The sequence below is a fragment of the Nannobrachium achirus genome, assembly GCF_963921795.1.
Source record: "Nannobrachium achirus genome assembly, chromosome: 22".
Classification (NCBI taxonomy): domain Eukaryota; kingdom Metazoa; phylum Chordata; class Actinopteri; order Myctophiformes; family Myctophidae; genus Nannobrachium; species Nannobrachium achirus.
In genome coordinates this window covers 27,276,182-27,297,358 of record NC_137829.1, presented here as the reverse complement: position 1 = coordinate 27,297,358, position 21,177 = coordinate 27,276,182, and the positions used below count along the sequence as shown (strand labels likewise).

At 39.1% G+C, this 21,177-nt stretch overlaps 2 protein-coding genes across 2 annotated transcripts in view; both read left to right on the top strand.

Moving 5' to 3' along the window:
* Positions 1 to 2,002, top strand: part of LOC308308296 (dedicator of cytokinesis protein 9) — a 133,537-nt gene extending 131,535 nt beyond the window's left edge. The window contains exon 53 of the mRNA XM_080753680.1: positions 40 to 2,002. Within this exon, the coding sequence (XP_080609806.1) occupies positions 40 to 165 (126 nt within the window). The 3' untranslated portion in view covers positions 166 to 2,002. The remainder of the gene's footprint in view (positions 1 to 39) is intronic.
* A 4,784-nt stretch (positions 2,003 to 6,786) lies between these two features.
* slc15a1a (solute carrier family 15 member 1a) lies at positions 6,787 to 16,519 on the top strand (the record flags this gene model as incomplete). The annotated part of the gene is made up of 23 exons (XM_080752799.1): positions 6,787 to 6,793; positions 6,895 to 6,929; positions 7,276 to 7,363; positions 7,523 to 7,664; positions 8,651 to 8,770; positions 9,480 to 9,579; positions 9,734 to 9,824; positions 9,925 to 10,008; positions 10,113 to 10,195; positions 10,283 to 10,369; positions 10,488 to 10,577; positions 10,703 to 10,747; positions 10,844 to 10,876; positions 10,973 to 11,061; positions 11,292 to 11,373; positions 11,523 to 11,639; positions 12,078 to 12,124; positions 12,206 to 12,310; positions 12,430 to 12,541; positions 13,038 to 13,172; positions 13,342 to 13,449; positions 13,806 to 13,970; positions 16,496 to 16,519. 23 exons carry the CDS (start codon positions 6,787 to 6,789, stop codon positions 16,517 to 16,519), a joined length of 1,989 nt encoding a protein of 662 aa, XP_080608925.1.
* Between the last annotated feature and the right edge of the window lie 4,658 nt (positions 16,520 to 21,177).

The window sequence follows — 21,177 nt, the reverse complement described above, 5'->3', positions numbered from 1 at the left end:
CTCTTTCCCCCTTCCGTTCCACATTCACTTTCCTTCCAGATCAGTCCCGTTGAAGACGGCATGAAGAGTGTTCTTCCGGACTCGCTTCACATCTTCAACGCCATCAGTGGGACGCCGACCGGCGCCACCATCCAGGGCATCCCCAGCTCCTCCTCCGTGGCATGAGACCAGAGCACGGGTGACCCCTGACCCCGACACCCCTCGTTGCCAACTAGGCATGCTGGTGATGCCATATATAGCCATTTCCTATTATTCCATGTGTTTTCTCTCTTATCAGCAACTCCGTCAATTGCGGAGGGATTGGCACTGGGATAAGCAGAGACTTTGGTGAAGTTCTTACACCTTAATGCCTGGGCGAGAGACCTGGTCAATGCATACTGACCATGTACAGAGAGAATGGTCACTATACAGTCACTGTGGTGGGTGTGTGGCCAATCATTTTCATCTGTGACAGAGGTTGCAAAACGAGGTTAAAAGCAAAGAAAGGAGGAGCCCATACAGGGGACATGCCGACCAGTGGTGGCAGAAGTACTCTTTACTTAAGTAAAAGTAGCAATGCACAATGTTAGAAATACTCTGTTGCGAGTAAAGGTTCTGTATTCAAAATTTGACTTTATTAAAAGTGCAAAAGAAATTGCCATCAAAATATACTTACAGCAGCAAGTAAAAGTACAAAAATGTTTCAACATTGGTCAAACTTTTTAGAAAATGGCTGATCTTCATGAAGCTCACAACGCATCGCCACTTGGCGAGTTGTAAGCTTGTAGAACTGCTATTTTTGAATCGCCGGAGTATAAAATAGTGCTTACAGTATGTGATTAACGTATGTTTCGTAATAATAATCTACATCCACAAAGTAACTAGTAACTAAAGCTGTCAAATTATTGCAGTGGAATAAAATACAGCATTTGCCTCTATGAGATAGAGTAGTGGAATAGATGTGTAAAGTATTAAAACAAGAAAAGACACTAATCAAGCAAAGTAAAAAGTACCTCCGACTTGTACTTAAGTAACAGTACTTAAGTAAATGTACTCTACTGTTACTTTCCACCACTGATGATGACATAGGCAAGTCATGGTCTAGCTGCTTCGGGCCAGACATATAGTACTGTATAGGATTAGCCATGAGCTGCACTGTCTGTCTCCTCCATGGCCTGTCGTCTGACAGTACATGAGCTGCACTGTCTGTCTCCTCCATGGCCTGTCGTCTGACAGTACATGAGCTGCACTGTCTCCTCCATGGCCTGTTGTGTTTCCTGTGGAGACATTCCTGTTGGAATCTTTAACTGATAACTATGAGCATGTTATTATTATCCCAACCACCAACCTACCAAAAACCTATTTTACCTGTGTTAATTTTTTATAATGTTTGCCCATTTGTTTTGTATGTACAGTATTCCATTTTTTTTACACACGTCTCTCGATATTGATGTCTTGATGAACAGTATGCTGCATACATTGACACTCACCCTGTACATGAAGTTATATTTCTACAAGGCTGCAACCGTGTATTTCAAAAGGAGACTCCTGTGGAAATATTGGTATTCAACCGTAAATCGCTTTGATGTCTTTTTGAACGGGAGTTTTGAAATATGTAAAGGTATTGCATACAGTAAGCATATTCCAAGTTGTTTATTCTTGTATATAAAAAAGGATTGTGTGCAATATTTGTCTTTTGCAAAATATCTTGCTGTGTGGGATCAAACACTGTAAAGATTATGTTCACCTTCTTGCCAAAGCGATGAGGTGCAGAACCACACGGCAAAGTCCTCAGTGTTAATTCGACTCTGAGTATCCATTTATTACACACTCAGAGTCCAATTAACATTCAGGGTTTTACTGTGCAGAGACTAGGGCTACTGTGGAAGTAATATGAAGCTTTTACCATTTTAGTGTTCATTGGAATATGTTAATGATTATTATTATAATCATTATTATTTGGGAAGCAATGGGTTTTTATTTTTTATTTAACAGAAAGTCACTGTTCTGCTGTAGACAGAAATGTTCCCTAATGCTTTTTCTTTTAAATAAAATTCACTTATTTCTCTGCACTTCTACACACGAGTCCTTGCTTCATGTCTTCTCACTCCGCCTGCAGCAATGTGGCAGAGTATCAGTCCTGTTTATGTTTGATGCAAGAAACCTTAACCACTTAAACATTCTAGTCTTAGTGAAACGAACTTACAACTGTACACACTACACACCATATCATCTCGGCATAAAATGTTGCGAAGCATTGGCAATTTCTGGTGAATACCCCCCCCCCCCCATAATAGGGATGCTGGGGGTTCAAGTGGTTAAGTATACGGATGAGTAGACTTTCACAAAACTTGGAGGTGGAATGATCACAAAGAGATAATTTACTTTTGGGTCATCAAGGTCCAGGTAAAATTTTGGAACAGACAGGGATACATATCAGTAGGCTTCCCTGAATAGATTATGTTTGATCAAAAAGGCTTAGATCACATTTTACACATCTAGGAAACCCATGATTATAAATACAAGGGCGAGGTCGCATGTCACCCTGAGGTGTCTTACTAGTATACACTGACGTGTTCACATGATGATTTTTGTTAAATCTATCATGCTTATTGCTTAAGGCATGGTTCAGTGGAAATGCAGGTTTCTTTGTGTGTTTATCTAGCAAGGTGCGGTCAGTGGAGCGCAAATCTCCACCAGGAGGCACACCCCAATACTTAGACTGTCTGATGCAGTAACGTCAACTTGGTCTCTCTCTAGAGACTTTCACACATGCACTGTATTATGGAAATTTTATATATGTGTTGTATATGGAAGCTGTATGAATGCAACATTCTGGCTGAGGATCGGACAGCCGGTCTGCTGTGAATATTTGCCTCAAAGGCCAGTGGCACTCCATGGACCCCTCTGCCAATTAAGTATAAAGATACTATTGCACAAGACTTGACCCACATCCCAGTACCTGCACATGCTAAATACTTATGTGTAAGCATATACAGTATGCTTATATAGACATAATAGATAGTATGCATTTCTGACTCCATGTGCTGTCCTTTATCAAGATACTGCAGGCCTAAGTACAGGATGTCACATTTGAAGTACAACTGCCATCTGCCTGTTAGCAACATCATGTTTGCTATTGATTCCTGTTCCTCTACAGTGGCAAAATGTGACGCCTCGGGTCGTCTGTAGGCTATCAGTCATAGCTCACATATCTTCTGGCCATGTAAAGTAGGCTTGTGAAAACGTATTCTCTGTGTGTGTTTAATACATTTGTGTGACATTGCCTTGGTGTCATCTTGTTCTCCGGGCTGCAAGGACAGCGATCAGGATCACAACTGAGGATTCTAATTACAGTAATAGTTGATAGTGTTGTTAAGTAGAATTAAACAGTGTTTGCAGTGTTAAGTATTGTTAGCATTAACAGTGTTGGTTGGTGAAGTAGGCCTGTTAACAGTGTTTGTAGTGATAGTTTTAAGTATTGGTAGCATTATGGTAAAGTAGCCTATTCATAATATTAACAGTGTTGGTAGTATACTGTAGCATTAACAGTGTTGGTAAAGTAGCCTATTCATAATATTAACAGTGTTCGTAGTTCATAGACTAGTAGTAAAATAACAGTTTGGTAGTGTTAAGTAGTGGTAGTGTTAACAGTGTTACATTTGTATTGTCAAGAGAGTTGGATGGATGGGTGGATGTTGGTCATTAAAATCACAAAATCGGGGAAGTACTGCTCCAAAATGAATGCTGCAGGATCCTAGCACAGTGAATATTTTGGAAAGCAACAACCGCATTGTCAGAAACTGTAAGTATCAACTTTTACCTAAATAAATACATAATAAATGTCCAGTATATTTCCAATGGAGTGAGTGTTGGGGGCAGACACTGTCTCACAGCTAGAAGGTCCTTGGTTCTATTCCCGCTGGGGACACACTGTGGGCGCTGTGGGGCGTGTTCTCTCCTCTGCGTCATCAGCAAAAGGGCCTTTCTGTGTGGAGTATGCATGTTCTTCCCGTGTCTCCTAGGGTAGGTACCCTCACAAAAAAATCGAACCTCTGTTCGAAGTGGAGCTGTGTGTGTGTGTGTGTGTGTGTGTGTATTGCAGTTGATGCTCAGGGCAGGCTAGACTCAACAGCACCTCTCTGGTCACCCAGGATCATGTGTACCGATTTTTGTGACATTTGAAGAAAATATGTAGGAAAAGGAGCAAAAAGTGTGTTTTGGAGAAAATTCAAGATGGCGGAAAATCTATCCTGGCGCAAATGGGCGTGGCCTATATGGGGAGATGCGTCTTGACCCAAGGAATCCAGGGAAAAAAGAATTTTAATTTTCCGATCTACCGTTCAAGAGTTACGGGGCAAAACGTAAAGTGGGCCGTTATAGCGCCACCATGAGGCCGAGTGATGTAATTATTTTTCGATTCATTCTTAAAATCATTATGAATCTCCTCTCCGAGGTTTGAAACTGTAGCTCCTATGGTTTACAAGAGAAAAATACTTGAAAGTGATTTCTTGCATTGTCCCATTATAAGTCAATGGGGACAATTAAGCGTTGTTTTTTGCCGATTACGTCGGCATGGTAAGGCGGATCGGAACGAAAGGTAATAGAACACCATTCCCGGCCGAGCCGCACATTTTGATGTATATATTGCGCGAGTGGCGTAAATGGTGCGGCACTAGTTACGCGCCGAAGTTTAGGCTACACGGACGGACGGACGGAGACAGACAGACAGACCCACACACACGGCCACGTATAGGGAGCTTGTGTTCCACACAGCTCCAAAAACATACAGTAATCATGGTCTCTAATACGGCCTCCCTGGCCAGCCTCGGCGCATGATGGAGGGGAAAGGATCATGGGATAAAAATTATACAAAAAATATGTTGAGTGCTGGTGGAATATTTTAAGTGCTGGCTGATCTAAATTTTCTTCATGGAGTTATTTATAACTGGCTTGGCGGAGATAACAATTAGGAAATTCAGGTTACCATTAGCACATGTTCAAACGCACTAGTGGAAATACAGGTTCATAAGCATGCTCAAACTTGAAGCCACCGTTTAAACACTGCAGTTCAAAATACATGATGCAAGCTTTTGCTAATTTCTTTCTGGTGTTTGTGTTTCTGTCATGCAGTGGTGGAAAAGTATTGAGCTTTTTAATTATCAATACTGCAATGTAGAAATACTCTGCAATTAAAATTCCAGAATAAGACATTTGTTTAGTCAATTAAAGTACAAAAGTATTGGTATCAAAATATACTTAAAGTACAAAAGTAGAATGTCCCATTTCACAAGTTCTCAACTATAAAAGGTATAAAGATCCTTTGAAAATAGCAGTTCTAGCAAGTCGCATCACAACGCATTGTGAGCTTGTAGATCGGCTATTTTCAAATGGCCGAAATGTATATAGGGCTGAAGTGGTTAATGTATATTTTGTAATTACTTGCGACAGCAGAGTGCGCAAGTACTGCGTTTGGTGGCGTATCTGTTTATGTTTACACCCGTAGCCAATCAGGGACCAGCATTCTTGGTGACGTCACCATCAACAGCCAATGAGGGACCAGCATTTTTGGTGACGTCAACAAGGCGCAACTTGCATACATTCAGACAGCACCGAACAGCACCGAACACAGTACTTGGCTGCATGCTCTGCCGGCGCACAAGATGCAAGTTGGCACCTCGACAGAGTGCAGCCTAGTATTAATCTAAATCTAAAAAGTAGTAAAATACTCATAACCTTAGCACCTGCTTCAAGGTCCTGCCCTCGGGTAGGAGATACGGCGCCTCTAAATTCAAGAAGGCAAAAGGCAGTGCCAGTTTCAGCCCCTCTGCCATAGGCTCCATTAGGCTAAACACAAACTTCCCAATACTTGATCCACTTCACCTGGTCCAACTGGACATGCTTGCTAGTGCCCCCTGCACACGCACGCACACACACACACACACACACACACACACACACACACACACACACACACACACACACACACACACACAAGCCTTTGTGTGTGTGCGCGCGTGTGCAGGGGGCACTAGCAAGCATGTGATGAATACTGGACAGACTTAAGTACCGTAAGTACAGTGTGCACAGTGCACACACACAAACACAAAAACGTACACAAACACATTATGGGTGTTCTACAGTGTGGAGAGAGGACTGTGCTTTCTTTTGAATAACGTTTAAATTTGGAATTATTTTTACCTTGTATAGAATTGAAGTACTTTGCTGGGTGGTTTATTGTATTTGTATGTATTGTCTTGAATGTGTGCATTGACCTAAGCGAAACAAATGTCCCTTGTGGATAATCAAGACATGTAATCTATCTAATCTAATCTACTGTATTTTCCTCTGAGATGTAGTGAAGTAGAAGTAAAAGTACAGAAAATGGGAAATACTCCAGTAAAGTAAAAGTACCTCAAAATTGTGCTTAAGTACAGAATTTGAGTAAATGTACTTTACGCCATTGCTGTCATGGAATTATTTACAATTGATAGATCATATAGGGTGTCTGGGTGTGTTGGGGGACTCTCTTACAGTATCTCGTGTTCACACACAAGACATATGGCATAATAAAGAGAGGACAGGACTATGTCCCCTCTTTATGATTGAGGACTCTGTCCTCTCTCAGCATGCTGCAAGGCACATCAAAGGACTAATAAGAACCTATATTACATAAACACTCCGTCTAGACCTCCCTCTCTTGACAGTGGGAGACAGACCAGTCACTGCCCACTGTGCCCAGGCCTGAAAGGACTGTAAAGGGACATTACAATTTGAACAGCCACAAGTAGTCTCTACTCTGCCATCATGACTGGTGAGTTCTTCCTGAGGATATGATTAAGTCAAATATTTATTTATCTTTTTGTATATGATTTGATTGGACAGTGTTGTAAAGTGACATTACTTTGTGCACAGATGAGGATCTTAAGAAAGAGAAGAAGAAAGGGAAGGTAAAGTACAATAACTACATTCAGAACTTTCATGTCATGTATTTCAACCACAAATTAATTATTTAGTTAGCGATACCTCATATGAGTCATATACGTAGACTGTTAAATAGAGTTGCCTCAAGCCTAATATATACTTTGTCGCAAGATGGAATAGCTGACTGAAAATAACTTTTAACTGTACTGAAAGAGAAGTTATTCTTTTTGTCCTGTGACTAAGCATGAGGCTTTACTTTTTAATAATCCACATTGGCTGTAGTTAGGCCTATTCCTGACAATTGCGCATCAATGTGCCACTCACTGTGTTACTGTTACTGTATACCACAATTTCCCATAATTTATCCATCAGAGTGCAGTGGTGTGTGGCTACCCCATTAGCATTTTCTTCATCGTCGTGAATGAATTCTGTGAGAGGTTCTCCTACTATGGCATGCGTGGTGAGTATATAACATTATGTATATTAAATACATAGCAAAAATAGCACAACTGTATCATCAGCCCTGTTAAACATTATATATCAATAGTATAATATATAGCATAATGGTCATTGATAAAACAACATGAGAAATAATGTACGGCTCTCCGCTTGTCCACAGCCGTGCTGGTTCTGTACTTCAGGTACTTCTTGCTCTGGGATGATGACACGGCCACCTCCATCTATCATGCCTTTGTGGCTCTCTGCTACCTGACCCCTATACTTGGTGCCATTGTGGCTGACTCCTGGCTGGGGAAGTTCAAGTGAGTGGGGGAAAAAGTACTCAAAATGTTTGCTTGAGTATACTCTGTTAAAAGTCTGGAATTCAAAATGTAGGCTACTTGAGTAAAAGTAAAAAAAGGATGTATATCACAATATACTTGAAGCATCAAAAGTAGAAACTTATTATGCAGAATGTCCTATTTAAAAAAAGAAACATGTATAAAATATATAACAAATATTTTGAAAATAACCAAAGTACAGTTATAGGGCTCAAATGGTTAATGTGTGTTTTATATTGATTATCAAAATATGCAAAGTAACAAGTAACTAAAGTTTTAGATGTAGTGTAGTAAAAGTATAATAGTTGCCTCTGAGATGTAGTGGAGTAGAAGTAAAAGTAGGCCTACTGAAACGTGGAAATACTTCATTAGGGCAGGTGTGACCGTGCCCTTACCCATTTAGGCCTAACCTAGAATAGGGCTAAATCAGAAATTAGCCTACAAAACAAATATGTTGCTACATACTGTACATGTACTGTAAGCCCCTCCCAAACAGCAAAATGTGTTCCCGGCCTGAATGGGTTAAAAGTAGGTCTACCTTAAAATTGTACTTAAAGGGATATATCACTTTAAAAATATCTTTTGGACATTTTATTGTCTAATCAGGTTTTTGTGAGCCCCCGGGACAGATTTTAAGTTGCTCGATTCAGTATTTAGATATTTGATATTCATTTTATCAGACACGCACCCTTCCTATACAATCCCAGTGTAACTTCGAAATAAATCCATTTTAACCAGGATAGATTAATTGAAAACACCCGTTCTTTTTTCTGGTGACTCATATTGCCCTCGTGATACGTGAGCTGGTCCTGTTTTTTTTCGATAAATGAAAAAACGTAGTTACTTCTTTACACCACTGTCACTGACCAATTATACAGAGGTTCTTTGAAAGGTTTGCATGAAAAATGTTATCTAAAATTGGATAAAAAATTAAAGGTCAACAACTTCTTGATCTCTTTCTCCTGCAGGACTATCATCTATCTTTCCATTGTCTATGCAATTGGTCAGATAGTAATGGCTATTAGTGCTATCCATGACATCACAGACTCCGACCGTGACGGAAAACCAGACAACATGACATTCCATGTGTGAGTGTTTTACTGCACTTCAACAGAGTACACAGTGTGATCATAAAATGCTACAGTTTGTAGTTCCCAATGGGTTCCCTCATCAAATTGCAATGCTTATCTATTTTATGCAGAAGATAATGTCAAAGGAAGTTTCACATTTTGTTCTGTGACATTGCCTAAATTACACCTGTTGATCTCCACTGTGAATTTGGAATAATTGCCTGTTTGGTTAAAAAGAAAAACACAAAGTGAATTGTGGAGATTATCCTGTTGAACAAAATGTGTTAATGTTATAAGCTTTTTTTTTGGTTAAGAGCTTATGTTCTACATTTTACAAAACCCATTTGTAAAAATGCCATTGGAACTCTGTGTTGGGAACCCATGGCAGAGGTCATTTCTGGGTTGGACTACAAAAAGACATCTTCATCACGATCATGATCATCATCATGATTCATCATCATCATCATCATATTATTATTATTATTATTACCCTTATTATTATTAGTAGTAGTAGTAGTAGTAGTAGTAGTAACAGTAGTAGTATGTAACGCCTACTTGTGCCAAATGGGGATGAGTGAGTTGTAGTATTGTGTTGTTGTTATGATTATGATTATCATCATCCCTGAAGCATTCGATTGTGCCATAATTTAAGATATGCACTATTGACATGTACAGTGATATATGACAAAGCACTCAAAGCTGTTCTTCCCCACACTCCCCACACCAGCGCATTGTCCATGGTGGGACTGTTCCTTATTGCTCTGGGCACTGGTGGCATCAAACCTTGTGTGGCTGCCTTTGGTGGAGACCAATTTGAGGAACACCAGGTTAGCCCACTTAACATACCTCACCACTACTGTTACTTGTGTTACTTTATTGAAGGGCGTGGGAGGAAAATTTATCATTTTCAAAACTGTGTTGCTCAGCATACACTATCGAAGGTACAGTAAATTAATGTCATTCATTCTTTTCTTTAATTAGACTAGGCAGAGGAGCACGTTCTTCTCTGTGTTTTACTTATGCATCAATGCTGGGAGTCTCCTATCAACCATCATCACACCAATTCTCAGAGGTACAGTACATGATAGGCTAATAGTAATAATAGCAGAAGTAGGCGAGTATGACTGCATGCATACATGAATGTTAATCTTCTTGTCTATCTGCATCTGCAGCTCAGGAATGTGGCATCCACTCTCAGCAGAAATGTTATCCTCTGGCCTTTGGTGTACCTGCAGCTCTTATGGTGGTTGCTCTTGGTATGTTCAGAAATCCAGATACGTTTCCAGTTGAAGTGAAGTGAAGTGGTAAAGGCATAACAACGTACGCTGATGATTTGGTCGTGTTTCTGGTTTTCTTGCAGTGGTCTTTATTGTTGGGAGTCCCATGTATTACAAAGCTGAGCCACAGGGAAATATTATGCTCGATGTGTGTAAATGCATTGGGGTAAGTCTGGTCATTTAATTCCTAGCATCGGCATGAATGCCTACTAATGAAAGTCACTCAAGATGCTATTGGTCTTGTTGCTTTCAGTTTGCTGTTAAAAACCGCTTCAGGCACAGAGGCAAGGAATATCCAAAGAGGGAACATTGGATGGACTGGGCAGAAGAGAAATATGGGGTAACAACTTTTTTTCCTCCTTCTGCACACACATAAATGCCATACTTTACTAAGAAGTTGTAACTGAAATACACTGACATCAGTTTAAATAGTATTCTATTTTTTTCTGGTCTTATAGAAACTCCTCATTGCTCAAATCAAAATGGTGCTCAAGGTGCTCTTCCTATACATTCCACTTCCCATGTTCTGGACACTGTTTGACCAAAAGGTAACTTGTAACGCTGGCTGCTACATCAAAAGGCACCATATTATTTGTTGTTTACTGCAGTAGACTAGTGAGAAATAAAAAATATTGCAGCTCAAAATGTGATAAATTCTCCAACTCCTTGACAGGGCTCTAGATGGACTCTGCAAGCCACTACAATGGATGGGGACTTTGTATGTTTTTTTTTTCTTCTTTTTTTAATGAAAGCATAGCCAACATCTTAAACGGTGCGCTCCAACTCCTAATCACACACATCATTCTCTTTCCAGGGAATCATCGTTCTACAGCCAGATCAAATGCAAGTAAGTTAGAGCAATGTATCTGAGTCACTCTGGACCAGTATACTGTATCTTATTTGAAACATAATCCTCATACCTCCATTTATTCTTTTTCTAAAGATGGTCAACCCCATCTTCATCCTGACTTTGGTGCCTATCACAGAAAGTATTATTTACCCTCTGATCCGAAAATGTGGCCTGAACTTCACGTAAGTTCTCCTGGACCTCCAAGTGGCATTTATACTGTATCTGTCAACTATGTTGCCCACCCAGAAACATCAAATGTAAAAACTACAATGGAACACATAATTATTTATTGTAGCTTGAAAAATATTTTTGGCGATCAACAAAGTATAAATTAATAGGCTTAGGCTATTCTGCTGTTACAAAGCTTAGAAATCACTGAGAACATAAATGTACTAAGGTTTTGATCCAACAGCCCTCTAAGAAGAATGACCGTGGGGATGTTTTTTGCAGCGATGGCATTTGTCGCTGCTGCTCTGGTTCAAATCCAGATTGACGTGAGTATTTCCAGAAACTTTAATATAATTATCTTTACAAAAATGTAGAAAACACAATGAGAAATGAGGCGATGGTAGGGATGTCATTTGAACGTATTATTGACGGTTGTGGGGAGTTCAAGTTGTTCATATGCTGTCTTACTTTGCAGAAAACCTTGCCCACCTTCCCATCAGCTTCTCAAAGCCAGTTGAAATTACTAAACATGGGTAGCAGTCCCTTGACGGTTACTCTACCTAACAGTCCAGTGGAACTGGCTGGAGCTCAGGTATGGTGATCAAAGCATATGCAGCTGTATTTGTTGCAGGACAAAATAACTGCTTTTCGATTGAGAACCATTTTCATTTGTTGTTTTCATTTTGTGAAGTTGTGACGTCCTCATGTGACCAATTAATTCATAAATTAGCTCTGGTTTTGACTTGACAATTTGCTATGGTATAGACGATGTTTGTTTGTTTGTTTGTTTGCTTGTTTTGCAGGCTAGTGCAAACTACTTTACATTTGATGAAGAAATAATCACAGTTTCATTGGGCAATCCTGCAACAACCAGAGATGTTCCATTGTATAATAATATGCGACATACACTTCTCATTCCTTCAAATATCAGCGACTATTGGGAGTTGGTGAGTTACATTTCATAACTCAAATAAGAAATTAATGTCACAAAACAAGCAGTTTAAGACCTGGTTTTAATTTTTCATTTCAGACTAATGATACAAGCAGGAAACCAGAGCAGGGCAACAATGAAATAAGGTACTCATTTGAGCCAATTATTTGTGATAACGTAGTCATGAGCACTACACTGTTTTCATGTGAGATTTTGCTCATTCCCAGATTTGTAAATGCAATGACTCTACCAGTGTATGTAACCGGCACAGCAGATTTTGGAGAAGTTGAACCATCGCTTTATTCCAACTACTCTCAGATTAAAATTGGAAAGTAAGGAATTATTTTTGTTTGTTCTTTGTACAAGTAATTAATAAATGTTTTGGTTTTCTCCATTATTTTAAAATAATTTGTTTTTGCAAACTTAAAACAACTTCTCTTGTACTGATCAGAGCCAGTTTCACCATAACAAGTGGAGTACAGTCGTGTGAGTACACCAGAGAGTTTGGACAAGGAAGCTCCTACACTTTCCTTATTCCCAGTACCTTCACCTTTGAACCCAATGTAAGTTCCATTACCCCTGGAATTGTAAATCTTATCAATAACCTAATATGGTACAATCATAAAATCCCAAATCATATGAATACAATTATTAAATATTAATAATGTATTATTATGGATTTTACTGTATACAGTATAAACTAAAATATACTGTAGATTCATAAGGATCTCCTAGTTGCTGCTGATAGTGGTTTAGGAGCTTGCGTCATGCCTAAACTTTAGGCAAGATTTGGTGAACCTTTTAAATCAGCACATTATCTCAGTATGATTCTGATTGATTGATTGATTGATTGATTGATTGATTGAATACTTATTAACAGTTTGCAAAATAATACAATATAAACACACAGAAAGGATGCTAAAAGGATTAAACCCAAGAAAGCACTAATATTGTCTGACTATTTTGATCAAATAACCTATTGGCTGGGAATCACTCAACTGTATTATCCTAGAATTAGCTTGAGATTAACTGATACCTTATTCCTCCTTTTGATTTCAGTGTGAATCCATTCATGCAATAGAAGACATCGAGCCCAACTCTGTTCACATGGCCCTCCAGATTCCACAGTACTTCCTCATTACAGCTGGTGAAGTGGTTTTCTCTGTCACTGGTCTGGAATTCTCCTACTCACAGGTAAATACTGTAGCACACACCCATTTTTACATTTCATGCGACATGGAAGAACATTTCTCTACCCTTTGTTTTAGTGCTGCGTCCGCATATGAGAATGAGAATCATATACATTATTGATACCTACTTTGTTCAACCATAGTTTTCTGACATAATCTCTTCCTTCTTATAGGCACCAAGTAACATGAAATCAGTGCTGCAAGCTGGCTGGTTGTTCACTGTAGCTATTGGCAATTTTATCGTGTTAATTGTAGCAGAGCTCGCAAAGATCCCAGAACAGGTAAGAAATCCACTCCCACAAATAAAATAAAAATACATCATAATAATTCTGGAAAGGCGATGTGTGTCCAGCGGAAACCTTGTATCTCCAAGTTTCAAATTGTGTTTTTTTTGTAAATTAAAGCACTGCCTCATCATAAGACTGTAACTTGCAAAAAAACTAGTGAAAACAGCAGATCTATAAGCACAAGTGCGAGGTGTTGTGTGCTTGTAGATCAGCTATTTTCAATAGTTTAAATCTTTTTTTAATAAGATAAATACATAAGAAACGGTTTTGTAACATACAAGGTTTCCACCCGACAACGACAATATAAAATTATTAACTCAACATTTCTCCTCCTCTCTCTTTTTTCAAAGTGGGCAGAGTACATCCTTTTTGCCTCTCTCCTGGTTGCGGTGTGTATCATATTTTCCATTATGGCATATTTCTACACCTACAATGACCCTGCATCGATTGAGGAGCAATTCAACAAGAAAAATGAAGAAGATGAGGACCAACAAAAGGACGAAGAGATTGAGATGGTTAAGAAAAACTCAACAGAGGATCACAAGGACAATATGGGAAAACAAACTAAAATGTAAATTATGGTAGTTGAAAAATCTGATGCATCATCATGAGTTTACATGCATGTGAATAGTTGCGTGCGCGTGTGTGTGTGTGTTGAGTGTGTTCCCGACGTGTCTAGTGGATACGCAAGGCGGTTTAGGACATGGTTTAGGACCCAAGTCTTGTGATTGGCTGAACCGGAGGTAGGGAGCGCACCATTGTAGTCACTTGGACCGCGGCATAGGTGCACCAAAACCTAAACCTAACCCTAACCCTAACCTTAACCCTAACCCTAACCCTAACATTAACCTCAGTAAAACTAACGCTAGTGAATGCTAACCTGGTGAAATGCTAACCTGCCGACGCTGGTGAAATGAGCGCTCTACTCCTAAACCGCCTTGCGTATCTGCTAGACGCGTTCCCGACATTGGCCTCATTTGGGGTCAAATCTTGAACATGAGACCAGTTGACTGGCATTGGCAAATCAAATTGGTGAAAAACTTGATGTCCCCAGTTTGATTTGACAGAAGTTCCGTAGTTAGGTTGGGGGTTGGGATTTGGGTACTTAGGTTTGGGGGCGAATGTAAGTGAATTTAATGTCCCCAAACGTCTGCTATGTGTATTTGGGTATGGATGTGTAACAGTAGAGAAATAATACATTTATACCCGTAGTGTTTTGATGTGAAATTCATATCAAAAGAATATTAGCTTTGTTTGGTGTTGTACACTTTTAGTCCGGGCATTTCGGGCAGTATGTTGATGGAATCGTGCACTTTATGAAAGAAGCATGACATTTGGCACACAGTTAGAACATGCCATATGGAACATTTTTGGCTATAGGGACATCGCAGATTTGTCTTGGGAAACTTGTGGGAGCCAATCAAAGTTGGCGTCTCATAGACTTTACTATACAGTAAAATAATACAAAAGATAAATATGCTTTTAAGGAGTACCGGTAGTTCACCTCCAAAACTACTTTTTTTCTATTGATTACTCATGCCATGGAGACTTGAGTTCAATAATATTTTAATTTTTTTGTCGGATTCCTAAGACAATAATAATAATAAAAAAAAAAAAAGGAACCTGATAATTTCCCCATCCACTGCTATTCATTTGGGTCCCCATCCAGGGCCATGCATTTGGGTCCCCATCCGGAATCAATGGGGGTAAATTTACTATAATCAAACTTTTGTCTTAGGAATGCGGCAAATACAAAAAAAATATTATTGAACTCAAGTCTCCATGGCATGATTAATCAATAGAAAAAAAGTCATTTTGGGGGTGAACTACTCCTTTAAGTAGCATGTGAGGGGTCAAACTAGGGGGGTTTTTCATGATTCTGAATCCAATGCAAGCATTTGTTTTGCACGAAAAACATTCCTTGGGCTAAAAACGGCCCCCATAAAACCATGGTTTAGTGATGAGTTGTCAATTTTCACAGTTTTGTGGTGGCCATGTTTCAGAAAGGAATGGTTTTCGTGCAAAACAAATGCTTGCATGGGATTCAGAAATTCAGAATCATGAAAATATGTTCTAACTGTGTGCCAAATGTCATGCTTCTTTCATAAAGTGCACGATTTGTGCACACCAACTATAATATTTTCACTTCATTGGAATTGAATTATATTACTGTACATATACTGTGTGTGTGTGTGTGTGTGTGTGTGTGTGTGTGTGTGTGTGTGTGTGTGTGTGTGTGTGTGTGTGTGTGTGTGTGTGTGTAGGCTATGTAGATACACACACACAATATATATATATTGCTCATTTATGTTTTTGCAATTTATGTACTGTAAGCACAAATAAAACGTTTCATTTCTTTGCACTAATATCCATAGTCTAGTCTTCTACTGTAATTGTGTTTGATTCCATCATGTATCTAAGACATAGGCTAGCTACAGTATATGACTTAAATTTCCTTTAAAACATAGTTTGGTAATGCAGTTTTTGACAACATAATAAATATGACCTTCTTTGACACCACGTTTAGGCTATTTATAAATGTTTTGACAATATGTTTTTTTGTTTTGTTGTTGTTGTACAATTGTATTTATTTTTATTAGGGGTCGGCATCTAATTATCTTGGGACTCTTCTATCTTCTGTCTAACCGGGAAATATAGACCACCTTCACATGCATTAAAACACACACACACACACACACACACACACACACACACACACACAAACACACACGCACGCACGCACGCACGCACGCACGCACACACACACACACACACACACACACACACACACACACACACACACACACACACACACAACTTAGCAGTGCACAGGTATAGGTCCTATATGCTATATATCTTCCTCAATTGGCATTGTGGTAGTGCCTGGAGGCTGGGACAGTTGTCCATCTGCATCTACAGTCCAAAGTTTAAAACTTTGAAAATTCATAACAAATCAGTTGTGTGTGCTTGCTATCACATTATTCGCATGTTGCAGTCTTATTTGTGTTCTTTTAATGTCTTAATGGACATGTTGATCCAGACAGTTCTGCTGAACCTTATCTAGCACCAAGACTATGGATGTATTTTATCGAATTTGACATTTGCATATCTAAAGTTAAAGTCAGACTCGATAAAATAAATCTAGTTTTGATACAAAGCTAGTAGGCTATATAGGCCACTCATATCTTCCTACTGTTGTCTTATGAACGGTGCCAGGCACTCCACCATTTGACCGAGTGTAGAATTTCCATATGAGTATGACAGCCTCAAAAGCTGAAATACCGCTGGGTGACCAAGTGGTGCTGTTGAGCAGCCTTGAAAATGGACAAGTTGGACAACACAAGAATTCATATATATATGTCACGGTTAGATAGAGAAACGGTTAGATAGAGAAACGGAGCGCTTGTCGTGCGTCGCGGGGCGGAACAAGCGGTCGCTTTGACCCACAACAACGTCGCGTCGGCAGGAATGATAGCGCGCACCCCACGGAGGTTAGGGTTAGGGTTAGGGTTAGGCATAGTTTTACTGAGGTTAGGGTTAGGGTTAGAGTAAGGCATAGTAAGCTAATGGCTAAACACAGCCGAGCTGGGCTAGTAAATAAACGAAAGAGAGTCGCAAACGAGTGACGTCAGCGCCTGCACTAGTGAATGGCTGACTGGCTGTTGTCGCCATCTGGTGGTGATTGGTGTGTGGTGAACTACAAAACGAGCGCTCTTACCACAGTCTCACTGAGTTACCCAAAATGACTGTAACATATATATGTCACAGTTTTTTTGAGTTTCAGTGAAATTGAGAACCGGAGCGCTCGTTGTGCGGCGCGGGGCGGAACAAGCGGTCGCTCTGATCCACAACGACAACGACAACGTAGCGTCGGCAGGAATGATAGCGCCTCACCCCACTGAGGTTAGGGTTAGGGTTAGGCATAGTTTTACTGAGGTTAAGTTAGGCTACTAGATAAACAACGAAAGAGATGTCGCAAACCTTGGGCCTATGGGGTTAAGGTTGAATGGGAGGGGTGGCTTTTTGTTTGCTGTTATGTTGTTGTCTATGTTTGTGTCATGTCTGTTCGTCCTGGCCTGTCTGTACATGTATGATCTATGTATTTGCTCAACTTACTGTTGTTTATTGATCTATTCTGGTGATTGGGACAGGAACGGTATTCTCTTAAAGTCATAATGGATAGTACGAAAGGACTTAAAATAATACATATGAACGTTAGGAGCCTCAGACCAAAAATGGATTCACTTCGGACATGGGTGGAACAACACAAACCTAATATAATTACATTATCAGAAACCCACCTCAATAAGAAGACATCTAATAACGAAATCAAATTAACAAATTATGTCCTTTACAGAGCTGATAGAGGTACGAGGTGTGGGGGTGTAGTCACTTATGTCTCATCTAATCTTGCTTCTGAGCTTATTGTACCTGCTGTTGAGCCTTTACATTTTGAAAGTATTTTTGTTAAAGTCAATCTACACGAAAGTAAATACATAACCATTGGAAATATATATAGACCCCCTTCAGCTCCTGCTGAATCTTTCAATTGTATTGTATCCACCATAAATTCGATTAAAGATAAAAATGAATTTGTACTTTTAGGTGACTTTAACAAAAACTGGTTGGAAACATCTTCTAATAGTGCAAAAACTATTATTAAAAATCTGAACCTAACACAGCTAATTAATGAACCCACTAGGGTTACACCCACAAGCCAATCCCTACTTGATTGGATTCTGGTAACACATCCAAACAGAATAATCAAATCAGGGATTACGTCTGACTGCCTCAGTGACCACTGCGCTGTATTTTGCATTTGGAAAATTAAATTACCCAAACTCCCCCCAAAATTAATCAGAATTAGGCAAGATAAGAAAATCAATGTTGATTCATTCATTAATGATCTTATTTCTGTTAATTGGGACCGGTACCAAATCATTTCTAATGTTCATGATGCGTGGTCATTTTTACACTCTGAACTCACAAATATTATTGATAAACATGCCCCCTTCAAAACTGTCAAGGTCAAGGGTAGCCATCTACCATGGATAACATCTGAACTTATTAGCACCTTCAAGCAGAGAGATAGGGCATGGGCTGTGTATCGTAGAACAAGGGAACCTGCCGACTGGGAGAAATACAGACTGCTTAGAAATAAAAGTAAAATCATGACCAGAAACTCAAAATCAAACTATTACAACGTATCCCTTACCCAGGATTCTAACAATCCTAAACAATTTTGGAAAAAAGTAAAAACATTAACCAATGCATCCGAAAAAACTGATCATCATAATAAGTTAAAAGTCAACAACACAATACTACACAATCCTCTCTTAGTAGCTCAAGCTTTCAATCAACATTTTTCCTCAGTCTGTACTCCTACTACGCCCGCTTCCTATGTTGTTTCTAACAATACACCTCCCTGCCACAGCACATTTCATTTTAAAAGAATTACACCTGTTGAGGTTCTGAATGCCATCAAAGACCTAAAAGTAAGCAGTGGCCCCGGCCTAGATGGTGTGGAAAGCAAATTCCTTAAACTTGCTCAACACATTCTCATGTACCCTCTCTGTGATCTTTTCAATCTATCTCTCTCAACCCACGACATACCCTCTATCTGGAAGTGGTCACGTATCACTCCACTGCACAAAGCTGGTAATGAACTGGATCCCAACAACTACAGACCAATCTCAATTATCTGCTCAATAGCTAAAGTTTTTGAAAAATTAATTTATATTCAACTGTCCAATTATCTTTCTAAACACAATATTCTATCACCTTCTCAATCTGGTTTTCGTTCAAATCATTCTACAACTACTGCTCTAATAAAACTCACCAATGATATTTACTCTTCATCAGGCAATAGCGAACTCACAGGTGCAATTTTCATAGACCTTACCAAAGCATTTGATTTGGTTGATCACTATCTTCTACTAGACAAACTCTATTCTATCGGACTGTCACGTAATGCCCTACTGTGGTTCAACTCCTATTTACATAATAGAAAACAATGTGTTGTCATCCAGGGCAGTACTTCAGATTTAGCAGTGCAGGAACGTGGTGTGCCTCAAGGCTCAACCCTAGGTCCACTTCTCTTCTCCATCTTTATCAATGATCTTCCTTCAATCTTCTCTGACTGTAATGTTCAACTCTATGCAGACGACACAGTTATATACACATCAAAAACCAACTTATTACAAATTCAGTCATCACTTCAACTAAACTTCAATACTCTTGAATCATGGCTTTCAGATAATAAATTAATAATCAACAAAACTAAAACAAATACAATGCTCTTTGGGACGGCTCAGAATATTAAATCACAAACTCAAAATCAATCATACAATATTTCTTGTCTTGATGGTACAATACTGCATAGAGTTGATCAAATTAAATATCTTGGACTCTGGCTTGATTCATGTCTATCATTTAAATGTCATATCGATCACATCATTAGAAAAATCAACTTTAGCACTGGTGTCCTCTACCGTAACAAAAAATGCTTTACACATACAGTCAGAAAGAAACTTGTTCAACAACTCATACTTCCAATTCTTGATTATGCTGATGTGGTCTATCAAACGGCTCCCAAAACAAACCTTCTTCCACTTAACTCAGTTTATAACCGTTTATGCAGATTTGCTCTTGATTCTCCATATATGACCCACCACTGCACCCTGTATGAAACTCTCAATATACCATCTCCCACATTAAGAAGACAGCAACACTGGCTGCAGTTCATTTTTAAATGTTATCACTTTCATTATCCACAGTACTTAAAACAATATTTCGAACGTTTGACTACCACACATCAGCTAAGACATTGTTCACAGATTTATTTTGAAGTTCCGGTTGTGTCGACATCAGTTGCTAAAAAATCATTTATGTTCAAAGCTCCTTCAGATTGGAACAACCTACCTGTTCATATCCGTTCAATAACATCTTTTAAACTGTTTAAAACCACACTGTCCTCTCACTTTGAGACCACCTGTTCATGTTTTAACTAATCATCATGTTTTGCTCATTCATCACTACAATAGATCTATAACGAAATGATTATATATGTGCTATATGTGTACTTTTGTGGCTGTTTGTTGTGTATGTTTTGTTTTGTTTTGTTTACTGTTTTGTTTACTGTTCTGTTTGTTTTGTATGTTGATCGAATTGTCTGTACACTTCTTGTCTAAATGTGAAAAAAGTGTATTTTGTAGAAGGAGCTCCTTGAAAACGAGATGGTTCATCTCAAGGGGTTAATCCTAAATAAAGAATTTCAATATATAACAAGAGACGTCAGCGAATACACAAGTGATGGCTGTTGTCGCCATCTCATGGTGAATACGCAGAATTACACAGGTGCGCTAATAAGAGACTATCAATTTAAGTGAATTGATCCAGGTGGTGGTAGGGGTGTGTGGTGAACGACAAAACGAGCGCTCTTACCCCAATCTCACTGAGTTACCCAAACTGACTGTAACAACTAACATATTAATGAAATGAACTACTCAAAGACACCACTCGCTCACTTCACACTGGGTGTGATTTTTCCCCATCTGTTTTTTTTTTTACTTCTGCCTTTACCTGTCAAAATTGGGGAAGAGCAACTTATGTGGACTTGAAATCGAAGACACAAGACTAGTTAAAAGACAATAGGCTATTCTATAATGACATGCAAGAATATAATCTTGAATAGCAATCAAATGTAGTATTAGGCTACTTAAA